Source organism: Nanorana parkeri, unplaced genomic scaffold (assembly GCF_000935625.1).
Source record: "Nanorana parkeri isolate BGI_ZX_2015 unplaced genomic scaffold, ASM93562v1 scaffold171, whole genome shotgun sequence".
NCBI classification, from domain to species: Eukaryota; Metazoa; Chordata; class Amphibia; order Anura; family Dicroglossidae; genus Nanorana; species Nanorana parkeri.
The window spans coordinates 5,320-17,593 of record NW_017306439.1 but is presented as its reverse complement, the minus strand read 5'-3'; the positions used below and the strand labels follow the sequence as shown (position 1 = coordinate 17,593).

Genomic DNA, 12,274 nt, shown 5'->3' with positions numbered 1-12,274 from the left:
GTGTGGGTGTGATAGCCGACCCCCCCCCCCCCCCCCAGTATTTCTTTGGCCCACATTGTAACATTATGAAGATACTTCCAGTCTTTCTGTGAATGTAATTCTTTGTGCTGTCATTTCACGATCACATGACACCTAGAAATCATATATTTCCTCTCTTCTTCTTCTTCACAGATTGGAGTCAAGATGGCGGACGGATCCAAGTAAGATTGATTGTTACGAATGTGCAAAAAATAAAAACTGGAAAGAAATGCTGATTTTAATTTGTAAAAAAACCAATGTATTTCCATGTACATGAATGAGGTGAAGCTCCATTGACTGACATCATCCAATCACAGGCTACATTTCATTTTCCTTGCATGTGATTGGGTGAATTTTCATCACATTGACTGAACTAAAGGGTCTATTTGTCTTTTGTGAATCATCCCCACTGCCTGCACTATTCACATGGACCCATCCAGATGGGCTGCCCATTAAAGGAGAACTATGAGGCGAGTGACTTTCACTCAGCCTCATAATCTGAGCCGACCTGCGACAATGAAACTGTCACAGGTCGGCTCAGTAGATCGGGAAGTGAGCGAACACATACCGGCGCTCGCTCACTTCTCGATCTATCCGTGCAGAGAGCCGTGACTGTCACTCAGGGCTCCCTGCAGGGATTCCCCCCCCCCCTCCATTGTCAGATCCTACAGCGCTGGCTGGCGAAACGGACGGGGGAGGCGGCGGGCACAGCTGGCTCTGCCTCTGGATAGGCAGAGCCAGCTGTCAATCCCGCAGGTGGGTGGATCCAGACAGTATTGTCGGGATCCGTCCCGGCTGCGGCGTCTCAGTATACCGCGAGCTGTAGCTGAGTATAATGAGCTTTGGGTCACGGGAGAACGCCAGTTTGTGGTCTCCCGTGACCCTTAGGAGAACTATGGGGAAAAGCCCTAACCCCATAGTTCTCCTTTAAAGTATATCTACCCCACTTCCTGTCTACATTCACCTCACACTCCCCGGCTTCAGGATATTACCAGGGCCGGATTTCCAAAAAGACCAACCAAGGCCCGGCCTTGGGGCAGCAGGGGTGTGGAACTGATATCTCCCGATGCCTGGGCGGGTAGTTATTTTCTACTGTCCTGCTTTGGCCAAGCAGAGCTAAATGTACAGCAGGGAAGCCACTGCTTGTTCTGTACAAGTGATCTTGGTGACATTGTATGCAGCCTGCAGGTCTGCCATTCTCCATGGGGGGGTTGGCGGGTAGGGGGGCGCATTGAGGAACCTGGCCTTGGGGCAGCAGAGAGAGTAAATCCGGCCCTGGATATTACACCTCTATTGTGTGACAAACATCACGGACCATCTAGTAATATCGACATCCAGATCTAAGATTTAGGAAACAATAGAAATTTCTATGATAATGACAGAAATCAGCTCACTCGTTGCTCTCTTATCACTCTGTCTATCTGATTACTTCCTTTTAGAGTCTTCAAGAAAACCAGTCCCGATGGCAAGGTGAGAACAACGTTTGTGATTTACCTTTTACATTCAAAATATCATTAGAACGAGAGATATAAAATGTACCAAAAGTATGTGGGCACCTGACCATCACACCTACCTGTATGACCAAAAGCATGTGGACACCTGACCATCACACCTACCTGTATGACCAGATGCATGTGGACACCTGACCATCACACCGACCTGTATGACCAAAAGCATGTGGACACCTGACCATCACACCTACCTGTATGACCAGATGCATGTGGACACCTGACCATCACATCGACCTGTATGACCAAATGTATGTGGACACCTGACCATCACACCGACCTGTAGGACCAAAAGCATGTGTACACCTGACCATCACACCTACCTGTATGACCAGATGCATGTGGACACCTGACCATCACACCGACCTGTATGACCAAATGTATGGTGTCCACCTTCCAAATGATGGAGTTCACGTGTCTCCAGTGAAGGTTCCGGTAATACTCCTTCATACAAAGACATTGTACACAATTGGGCTCTTCCAGCCTTGTGGTCACAGATTGGTGAAGACCCTTTTCTGTTCCACCATGACTGTCCCCTGTGTATAAAGCCAGCTCCATAAAGACATGGTGTGACCAGGTTGGTGGAGGAACTTGAGTGTCCTGCACAGAGCCCCGACCTCAACCGTACTGAACACTTTTGGGATGAATTGGAACCCTGATTGTGAATCAGATCTCCTCATCCAACATCAGGACCTGACCTCACAAATGGGTACAAATTCCCACAGACACCCTTCAAATGATGGAGTTCAGGTGTCTCCAGTGAAGGTTCTGGTAATACTCCATCATACAAAGACATTTGTAGACAATTATCCTCTTCCAGCCTTGTGGTCACAGTTTGGTGAAGACCCTTTTCTGTCCCACCATGACTGTCCCCTGTGTACAAAGCCAGCTCCATAAAGACTTGGTGTGACCAGCTTAGTGTGGAGGAACTCGAGAGTCCTGCACAGAACCCTGAACTCAACCCTACTGCACACCTTTGAGAAGAATTGGAATGCTCATTGTGAGCCAAATCTTCTCATCCAACATCAGTCCCTGACCTCACACATGGGACAAATTCTCACAGACACCCTCCAAAATCTTGTAGAAGCCTACCCAGAAGAGTGGAGGATGGTAGAGCCACAAAGGGGGCAACTCCATATTAATGGCCATGGGGGGGATAAACTCCATAATAATGTCCATGGTTTTGGAATGGGATATCCAACAAGTTCCTATAGGTGTGACGGTCCACCAGCCTTTGGCCATATAGTGTCCTATAGAGATTCTGTGTCATTCACAAGACCTTTTTTTTTTCTCTTCTAGTTATCTATTTATCTGGCGAAACGCGACTTTGTGGACCATGTGGAGTCTGTGGAGCCAGTAGGTCAGTTGCTATTCTCATTATAGATCACAGCTATCCGACCCGATCTTCCAGCTTTGACTGACCTCGTCTTGTCTCTTGCAGATGGAATGATTCTAATTGATCCGGAGTATCAAAAGGAAAAGAAAGGTAAATAGAAGACTTTTTACTCGGATTACATTCTTGTACATTGATTGGTCCGGACTTATATTGGAAGTTTTATTAAGGGCCAGTTCACGCCATATGCATTTGCAATGCAGTCCGTTTATTTGACTGCTGCAATCAAAATACATCACAATACTTTCCTATGGTCTTTCTTGTGCTTAATTCACACTGCAATGGTGCGAAAAAAGCACAAGAAAGCCCACAGGAAAGTATTGTGATGTATTTTGACTGCAGCAGTCAAATAAACAGATTGCATCACAACTGCATATGGTGTGAAGTGGCCCTTAGGGATCAGGTGGAAATTATAATGTCACAAACGATGTTCTATAATGTATATGAGACCTCTGCATCCACTGGGGTATAATAGTGATGAGGTATCCAAAGAGGCAGTAGATGTAGCACGGTAGTCAATGTTTGCCACTTGGAGGTGCACTGTAGTCAGAATTGAACCTTACACCTTAGAGGGAGCACAGCATGCAGTATGGTTCAGATTTTTATGTAGATAGAGTTCTCTTGTCCCAGTCCACACTTCTTTCTTTTGCTTGTTTTCTAATGCTCCTGGAACACACTCCCTGGTAGTTATGGAACACATCCCCTGGTGATCCTAGAGCACACATCATGGTGATCCTGGAACACATGACTTGGTGATGCTAGAACACGCCTCCTGGTGATGCTTAAACACAGCTCCTGGTGACCCTGGAACACACTTCCTGGTAGTTATGGAACACATCTCCTGGTGATCCTAAAGCACGCTTCATGGTGATCCTGCAACACACTACTTGGTGATGCTGGAACACATCTCCTGGTGATGCTTAAACACAGCTCCTGGTCATCATGGAACACACTCCCTGGTGATGCTGGAACAAACTTCATGGTGATGCTGGAGCTCACTTCCTGGTGATCCTGGAGCACACTTCCTGGTGATCCTGGAACACATTACCTGGTGATGTTGGAACACACTTCCTTATGATCCTGGAACACACTTCCTGGTGACCCTGGAACACACTTCCTGGTGATCCTGGAACACACTTCCTGGTGATCCTGGAGCACACTTCCTGGTGATCCTGGAACACACTTCCTGGTGATCCTGGAACACACTTCCTGGTGACCCTGGAACACACTTCCTGGTGACCCTGGAACACACTTCCTGGTGACCCTGGAACACACTTCCTGGTGAGCCTGAAACCCATCCCCTGGTAATGCTGGAACACACTGCTTGGTGATGCTGGAACACACTTCATGGTAATGGTGGAGCACACTTCCTGGTGATCCTGGAGCACACTTCCTGGTGATCCAGGAGCACACTTCCTGGTGATCCTGGACCTCCTCTAAAAAGTCGGGCACAACACATTACCTGGTGATGCTGGAACACAGCATACATACAGCACATACATTGTGCTCAATGGCCACCACCATTAAATTCAAACCTGCCTTGGAAGCCTGAATGTGACTTGGGATGAACAAAGCGGATTGAGATGACGTAACTCAGCGCCAGGCTCAGGAAATGCGCTCCTCCTGCCCTCCTGCTGTCCCCTCAGGAGCTGTGTGTGCTCCCTATGTAGAGGATTACACAGATTTACGTAAAACCAGATTAAGGGAGATTATTGAACTCTTTGACTTTTTGAACCTTCATTGGGCCATGTGACCACCTCTGAGCTGATCCGGTGCCCAATGCCCTTCATTGCTAAACAAAGCCAACCCCAACCCCATGTGACCACCATGTAGTTAGGAGCCGGATCTCAACCCAGCAGGTATTTGGGTTGGATTTTGATGCGATGGTTTGATTGATGGGCTCCTCAGGGGCAAATGGAAGGGAGCTCTAGGCTTTAATTGCTAATTACCAAGGATAAAGAGACCTCCAACGCGTTTCGATAGTTATAGGTGCCCTTCATCAGGACACTGGATAGGTGACTGGGCAAAAAAAAAAAACAACGGTATCCTGGGGGCCCATTGGACTTTCTATTACAGCCCAGGATGCTCTTCTTTTATCATGTGACCATGTCAAGGCTTGAGGATGTGAACCCCAACTCTAATACTGCGCTGACCTGGTGATCACATGACTTTGTTGATAATTGAAGGCTTAACATTAGGGTCATCGTATGGGAATAGTATTCGGGACCCTCAATATATAACGCCAGGCTCCCAGCTAAGCCCAACCCCCATTTTATAATAAATTATAGTAATATAACCACCTTTTGTATCATTTTCCCTTTCCTTTTAGATTGTAAGCTCTCAGAATCAGGGCCCCCCTAACCATCTTACATTGTAACAGTAATGTCTTCCTTATATTGTAAAGCGCTGCGCACACTGTTGGCGCTCTATAAATCCTGTATAATAATAATGCGTGCTCTCTGACTGTCACAGAATTGAAGCGGACCTTTTATTTCCTTATGCTTTGGTTATGTACAGGAAGATGTATTTATAATAAAAAAATATTTAGTATATAAAATGTAATTTCTGGAAATTCTTTTTTATTTTCTAACAATTATTCTATGTTTCCCCCAATCTGTATCATTTAGTGTTTGTGATCCTCACCTGCGCTTTTCGCTATGGGCGGGATGACATGGAGCTCATTGGGCTCTGCTTCAGGAAGGACCTGTATGTGCAGTCTTGTCAGGTGTACCCGCCTTTGCCGGCGGATAAGAAGCCGCTGACCCCGCTCCAGGAGAAGCTGAAGGCCAAGCTGGGAGTCAATTCCTTCCCGTTCTGCTTCACCGTGAGGAGCCATTTACGTCTGTATATCGTTTCTTGTTGCAATGTTTCCAATCTTCATGATTTCTTTTACGCTTTTCCAGATGGTAAAGAACCTTCCGTGCTCGGTGACCCTGCAGCCTGGACCAGAGGATTCTGGGAAGGTAAGGTTCTGCCCCATAAGTCATAATATATTCTGCACATTTCCATGGAATTGGAGAATATCTGAGGCCAAAGCTGTGGTTCAGTTGGAGGAAATGGTCGCAACCCCTGTAGGCTTTTTCGAGAGATTTTTCCCCACTTCCTGTCCTGTGGACTTATCAGGAAATTTGGGGGAAATCTCTTCAAAGAGACAGTTGTAACTCTGTCATCGGGGCATCTGCATCAACAAGCTCTGAGCGGCGCCATGCGCACTTTCACTTGCTGGAATGAACTCTGACCTTCTCTTGCAGGCCTGTGGGGTGGATTTCGAGGTGAAAGGTTTCTGGGGAAACGACGTGGAGGAAAAAGTTTCAAAAAAGTAAGAAAACGCTAAAATACTAAAACCAGAGAAATCTCTACCAATTCCAACATTACAGAGAACGAATGTGATATATATTGTCCTTATTTATGTGCTATCAGTGGCGCCACAAGGGGGTGCGGGAGGTGCGGTCCACACCCAGGTGACACCACAAGGGGGTGACACTAAAATAACTGACAGTCATTTTGGTGTCACCTCCTCTAAAAAGTCGGGCACTCGGTCATGGACCGAGAGCCCAACAGTGTCAGGAGAGAGGAGGGGACGTGAACGTCCCCTCTTCTTACTGCCGACGTCCATCACCAACATGGCCGCCGACAGGCGTAAATCAGATGGCCGTGCGTGCACGATGACAACACGGCGGGGTGTCACCCAGGCTGGAGACCGGGTGACACCCGGCCTCGGGACGCCCCTGTGTGCTATGCTCAGGAGTGGCCCTTAGTTGGCTACCCCTGCACTACATGGTCAAAGTATGGGGACCCCGAAACCATTACACCTACACCTTATGGCCACTATGTATATGGACCCCACCACCAAATGATGGAGTTCAGGTGTCTCCAGAGAAGGTTCTGGTGATCCTGCATCATACAAAGACATTGTAGACAACTTCCAGCCTTGTGGTCACAGTTTGGTGAAGACCCTTTTCTGTTTCACCATGACTGTCCCCCTGTGTACAAAGTCAGCTCCATAAAGACATGGTGTGACCAGTTTGGGGTGGAGGAACTCGAGTGTCCTGCACAGAGCCCTGACCTCAACCCTACTGCACACCTTTGGGATGAACTGGAACACTGATTGTGAGCCAGGTCTTCTCATCCAACATCACAAATGGGACAAATTCCCACAGACACCATCCATAATATTGTGGAAAGCCTTCCTATTTTTTTTTCCAATGGAGGGTGGGCATGTTAATGGCCATGAGGGAAGGGGGGGACAACTCTATTTTGATGGCCATCGGGGGGCAACTGCATATTAATGGCCATTGTGGGACCAACTCCTTATTAATGGCCATTGGTGGACCAACTCCATATTAATGGCCATTGGGGGGCCAACTCCTTATTAATGGCCATTGGGGGACCAACTCCTTATTAATGGCTAATGGGGGACCAACTCCTTATTAATGGACATTGGTGGACCAACTCCATATAAATGGCCATGGGGAGCCAACTCCTTATAAATGGCCATCTGGGGGGGTAACTCCATATTAATGGCCATGGAGGGACCAACTCCTTATTAATGGCTATGGGGGACCAACTCCTTTATTATTTGCTATTGGGGGACCCTCTCCTTATTAATGGCAATGGAGGGACCAACTCCTTATTAATGACCATGGGGGGACCAACTCCCTTTTATTGGCCATGAGGGACCAATTCCATATTAATGGCCATTGGGGGACCAACTCCTTATTACTGACCATGGGGAGCCAACTCTATATTAATGCCCATTGGGGAACACCCTCCTTACTAATGACCATGGAGGGACCAACTCCTTATTATTGGCCATGAGGGACCAATTCCATATTAATGGCCATTGGGGGACCAACTCCTTATTACTGACCATGGGGAACCAACTCTATATTAATGGCCATTGGGGAACCCCCTCCTTATTAATGGCCATAGGGGGAGGACTTCATATTATCGGCCATGGTTTTGGAGTGGGATATCCAACAAGCTCATACAGGTGTGATGGTGTCCACAGGCTTTGGCCTGATGTAGATGGTTGACTGCTGCTCCTATACAGCATCCGAGGTATTGAGACATCCGAATAACTCAGAAGCGGGGATCCTCCCCTCCTCCCATTAGGTGATAGTGGTGCCCTCTAGATTTTAGGATTGCAGAAGTACTCAACAAACACTAGTGCCATGTTCTTTCATTAGGCAACCCACAATGCACTGCACACAATGACCCACAGAAGCCCCCTGTATTATTTTATTTTTTGGGGTAAATAGGGAATTCAAAATAAAGATAAAATTATTTTAAAAATTAAATTTTGTAATTTTGCAAAAGCAATAAAATTCCCAAATTTCAGTATGGATAAATTGTTGCTGTTTATGTCCCCTTAGGAAGCTCCCCCTCACTTCCTGTCCAGGGTGACGGGCGTATCAATATGAAACAATGTAACAAAACATCAGCATGTAACACGTGTGTATATATATATACTGTATATATATCACTATATTGCCAAAAGTATTGGGACGCCCCTCCAAATCATTGGATTCAGGTGTTCTGTGACATTTCCTGGCTACTAAATATTCCACGCTCACCTGTTAGAGGTTTTATAACAAAGTGGAAGAAACTGGGAACAACAGCAACTCAGCCAGGAAGTGTTTGGCCACGTAAAATCTATATACTGTATATACACATAGACAGAATGTCTCCATCACATTTCCAGGACTTCAGTGCTATCACGGATTGACAATGATGGGAGTTGTTCTTTTTATCCAGCAGTCTGATCATATTTTCTGTTCTGATCCAGGAACGCAGCGCGCCTCATCATTAGAAAAGTCCAATACGCCCCGGAATCAACAGGACCGGGGCCACATGCGGAAATCACCCGTCAGTTCATGATGTCAGACCGACCTCTGCAGCTGGAGGCATCACTAAACAAGGAGGTGAGGTCTCATGGCGGGATAGACCTTCATTGTCCTCAGTGTCCCCAAAATTCCAGCACTGGATGGGGTTAGGGTACAGAGGAGCACCTGACCCCAATATGGGTGGATGTGCTTAGGTTTGGAACACAGGCAGCTCTCTAGAGAGTGATAGACTTGGATAGGGACATCAGCAATAGTAAATTTCAGTGGTGCTCGCTTGAGTAGCGCTCTCTTTGATTGGTGCTTGCTTGAGTAGCGCTTTCTTTGAGTGATGCTCGCTTGAGTAGCACTCTCTTTGAGTGATGCTCGCTTGAGTAGCTCTCTCTTTGAGTGGTGCTCGCTTGAGTAGCGCTCACTTTGAGTGGTGCTCGCTTGAGTAGTGCTCTTTGAGTTGTGTTCGCTTGAGTAGTACTCTCTTTGAGTGGTGCTCACTTGAGTAGCGTTCTCTTTGAGTGGTGCTCACTTGAGTAGCGTTCTCTTTGAGTGGTGCTCACTTGAGTAGCGCTCTCTTTCAGTGGTGCTCGCTTGAGTAGCACTCTCTTTGAGTGGTGCTCGCTTAAGCAACGCTAACTTTGAGTTGTGCTCGCTTGAGTAGGGCTCACTTTGAGTTGTGTTCGCTTGAGTAGCACTCTCTTTGAGTGGTGCTCTCTTGAGTAGTACTCTCTTTGAGTGGTGCTCACTTGAGTAGCGTTCTCTTTGAGTGGTGCTCACTTGAGTAGCGCTCTCTTTCAGTGGTGCTCGCTTGAGTAGCACTCTCTTTGAGTGGTGCTCGCTTAAGCAACACTAACTTTGAGTTGTGCTCGCTTGAGTAGCACTCTGTTTGAGTGGTGCTCGCTTAAGTAGCACTCTCTTTGAGTGCTGCTCGCTTGAGTAGCGCTCTCTTTGAGTGTTGCTCTCTTTAGGTGGTGCTCTCTTGAGTAGTACTTTGATGTAGGCAAATGCAGCTTAAGGAAATAATTATTCCAAATAACAGATCTGGTGGCTCTCCCTTTATGTATTTAATATAGAAAATAAGTCCAGTAGGGCATGCTAAAGTGGTCCCTAGGTCAATACAATACAATTGTAGGTCACTTTAGCTTGCCATTGCAGCTTGAAGAAACAAAGTCATGATGATGTATTCAGCGCTTCTTCTTCTATGTTAATCTTCTCCTTTCCTTCTGTACAGATACATTATCATGGGGATCCCATCACTGTGAATGTGAAGATCAACAACTCCACCAATAAGATTGTAAAAAAGATCAAAATCACAGGTAGGTGATGAGTGCGGAAGCCGCGGGGGACAGGTTGCTTGCCAATGGCCACGGGAAGGGGGGGCAGCTCCATATAAATGGCCATGGGGGAGGGGGCAACTCCATATTAATGTCTATGGGGGGGCAACTCCATATTAATGTCTATGGGGGGGCAACTCCATATTAATGTCTTTGGGGGGTCAACTCCATATTAATGTCTATGGGGGGGCAACTCCATATTAATGTCTATGGGGGGCAACTCCATATTAATGTCTTTGGGGGGGCAACTCCATATTAATGTCTTTGGGGGGGCAACTCCATATTAATGTCTTTGGGGGGGCAACTCCATATCAATGTCTATGGGGGGGCCAACTCCATATTAACGTCTATGGGGGGCAGCTCCATATTATTGTCTATGGGGGGCAGCTCCATATTATTGTCTATGGGGGGCCAACTCCATATTATTGTCTATGGGGGCCAACTCCATATTATTGTCTATGGGGGGACAACTCCATATTAATGGTCATGGGTTTGTTCACCCACTATGGAGATTCACCGCAACTATTTGTCCTGGCTAACGCCGTCACTGAGACAGAAAGTGAGAGGAAATCCAGCATTTTAGAATTGTACCCTGAGATGATGCAATCAGTCTGCTGCAGGCAGGAGGAAGCATTCCCTCAGTCTCCCTCCCCGCGGAGATCAGTCTGCTGCAGGCAGGTGAAAGCAAATATACCTCACACTGCGTAAACGTCATCTTTTTTTAATACCCCCACACGTGTTTTCTGTTCTCTGATATGAAATGCTAAGCGTGCTGACTGACATTTTGCTTGTGCTTGCAGTGGAACAGGTCACGGATGTCGTGCTCTACTCGTTGGACAAGTACACCAAAATAGTTTGCAGTGATGAGATGAAGTGAGTATTTACAGCTGAATTCGGGGTACTTTGTGAAAAAAATAATACCCCTGGAGGGGTGAAATAAAGGCAGCTGTGGCTGCAATACTCCGCTCCTGACCGGTGCCGCCCCCCGCAGTCATTCCTTTCTGCCACTAGATGTCCTCAGTCTTCTGGGCTGAATGACTCCCAGCCGACCCTCAACCCAGAAGACTGAGGACATACTGGAAGTGCAGGGCGTCATGGACCCGCCCACTGAGGAGGCATCACCACGGCACCCTGAGAGTGGCTCTGATGTCATCATCACCGACCGCCCAAGAAAATGATAAATCCGAGATAAAACACGGTCACGGCCCACCCCTAACACAGGGTAGTCCTGGGGGTATCTGTTGTATGTCATGTCTCATAATGAAGACCATTGTCATCTCTCCGCAGTGATACCGTAGCGGCCAATTCCGCATTCACCCGATCGTACCAGGTGACTCCCCTATTGGCCAATAATACGGAGAAGCGCGGCCTGGCACTGGACGGCAAGCTAAAGCACGGTGACACCAACCTGGCGTCTTCCACAGTGTAATTAGAACCTTTATTTCCTGTCCACATCTTTTGGCAATGCATTCCAATAGTTACATGTGTATCCCACTCATCCCATTCTCTGTGTTTCCTAATGTGACCCTGCGGCCAGACATTCACATTCTTATCCTGCAGCAAAAGGGCTTGAAAGAAAACCCTCACTGACCCCTGTAGTTGCCGCCACTGTGGCGCAATTCGCCTTTGAGGTTCGCAACAGAAGTACTGAAGTCATTCTCAAAGCAACTCAGCGTCCCCTCCCAGCAGTGACTCAGCAGCTCAGCTCCTCCTCCTAGCAGGGACTTAGCAACTCAGCTTTCCCTGCTCACCCTCCCAGCAGTGACTCTGCAGCTCAGCCCCCCCCCCCCCCCCCCGCTCCCTGTTCAGTTGGTATGGGACAGAATTTGGCTATCCCTGCTGTAACCCCTCAGTCACTCAGCTTCCATTGCTTCGTCCTCCCAGCATTCACTCTGCTTCCCCTGCTCCCTCCTCCCAGCAGTCACTCACCTTCCTCTGTTCCCTCCTCCCAGCAGTCACTCTGCTTCCCCTGCTCCCTCCTCCCAGCAGTCACTCGGCTTCCCCTCCTCCCAGCAGTCACTCGGCTTCCCCTGCTCCCTCCTCCCAGCAGTCACTCGGCTTCCCCTGCTCCTAACTCCCTGCAGCCACTCAGCTTCCCCTTCTCCCAGCAGTCACTTGGCTTCCCCTGCTCCTAACTTTCAGCAATCATCACTCAGCTGCCCAGCATCCTCTTCCAGCTGTGAA

General features: G+C 47.7%; 1 protein-coding gene across 1 annotated transcript in view; it reads left to right on the top strand.

Annotated features, from left to right (window-relative positions):
• The first annotated feature begins 177 nt into the window (after window positions 1–177).
• Window positions 178–12,274, top strand: part of ARR3 (arrestin 3) — a 16,197-nt gene continuing 4,100 nt past the window's right edge. Inside the window, exons 1-11 of the mRNA XM_018554744.1 lie at window positions 178–200; window positions 1,458–1,488; window positions 2,826–2,886; window positions 2,968–3,012; window positions 5,547–5,743; window positions 5,823–5,882; window positions 6,171–6,238; window positions 8,708–8,843; window positions 9,988–10,072; window positions 10,891–10,963; window positions 11,378–11,515. Coding sequence (XP_018410246.1) covers window positions 184–200; window positions 1,458–1,488; window positions 2,826–2,886; window positions 2,968–3,012; window positions 5,547–5,743; window positions 5,823–5,882; window positions 6,171–6,238; window positions 8,708–8,843; window positions 9,988–10,072; window positions 10,891–10,963; window positions 11,378–11,515 — 911 coding nt within the window. The 5' untranslated portion in view covers window positions 178–183. The remainder of the gene's footprint in view (window positions 201–1,457; window positions 1,489–2,825; window positions 2,887–2,967; window positions 3,013–5,546; window positions 5,744–5,822; window positions 5,883–6,170; window positions 6,239–8,707; window positions 8,844–9,987; window positions 10,073–10,890; window positions 10,964–11,377; window positions 11,516–12,274) is intronic.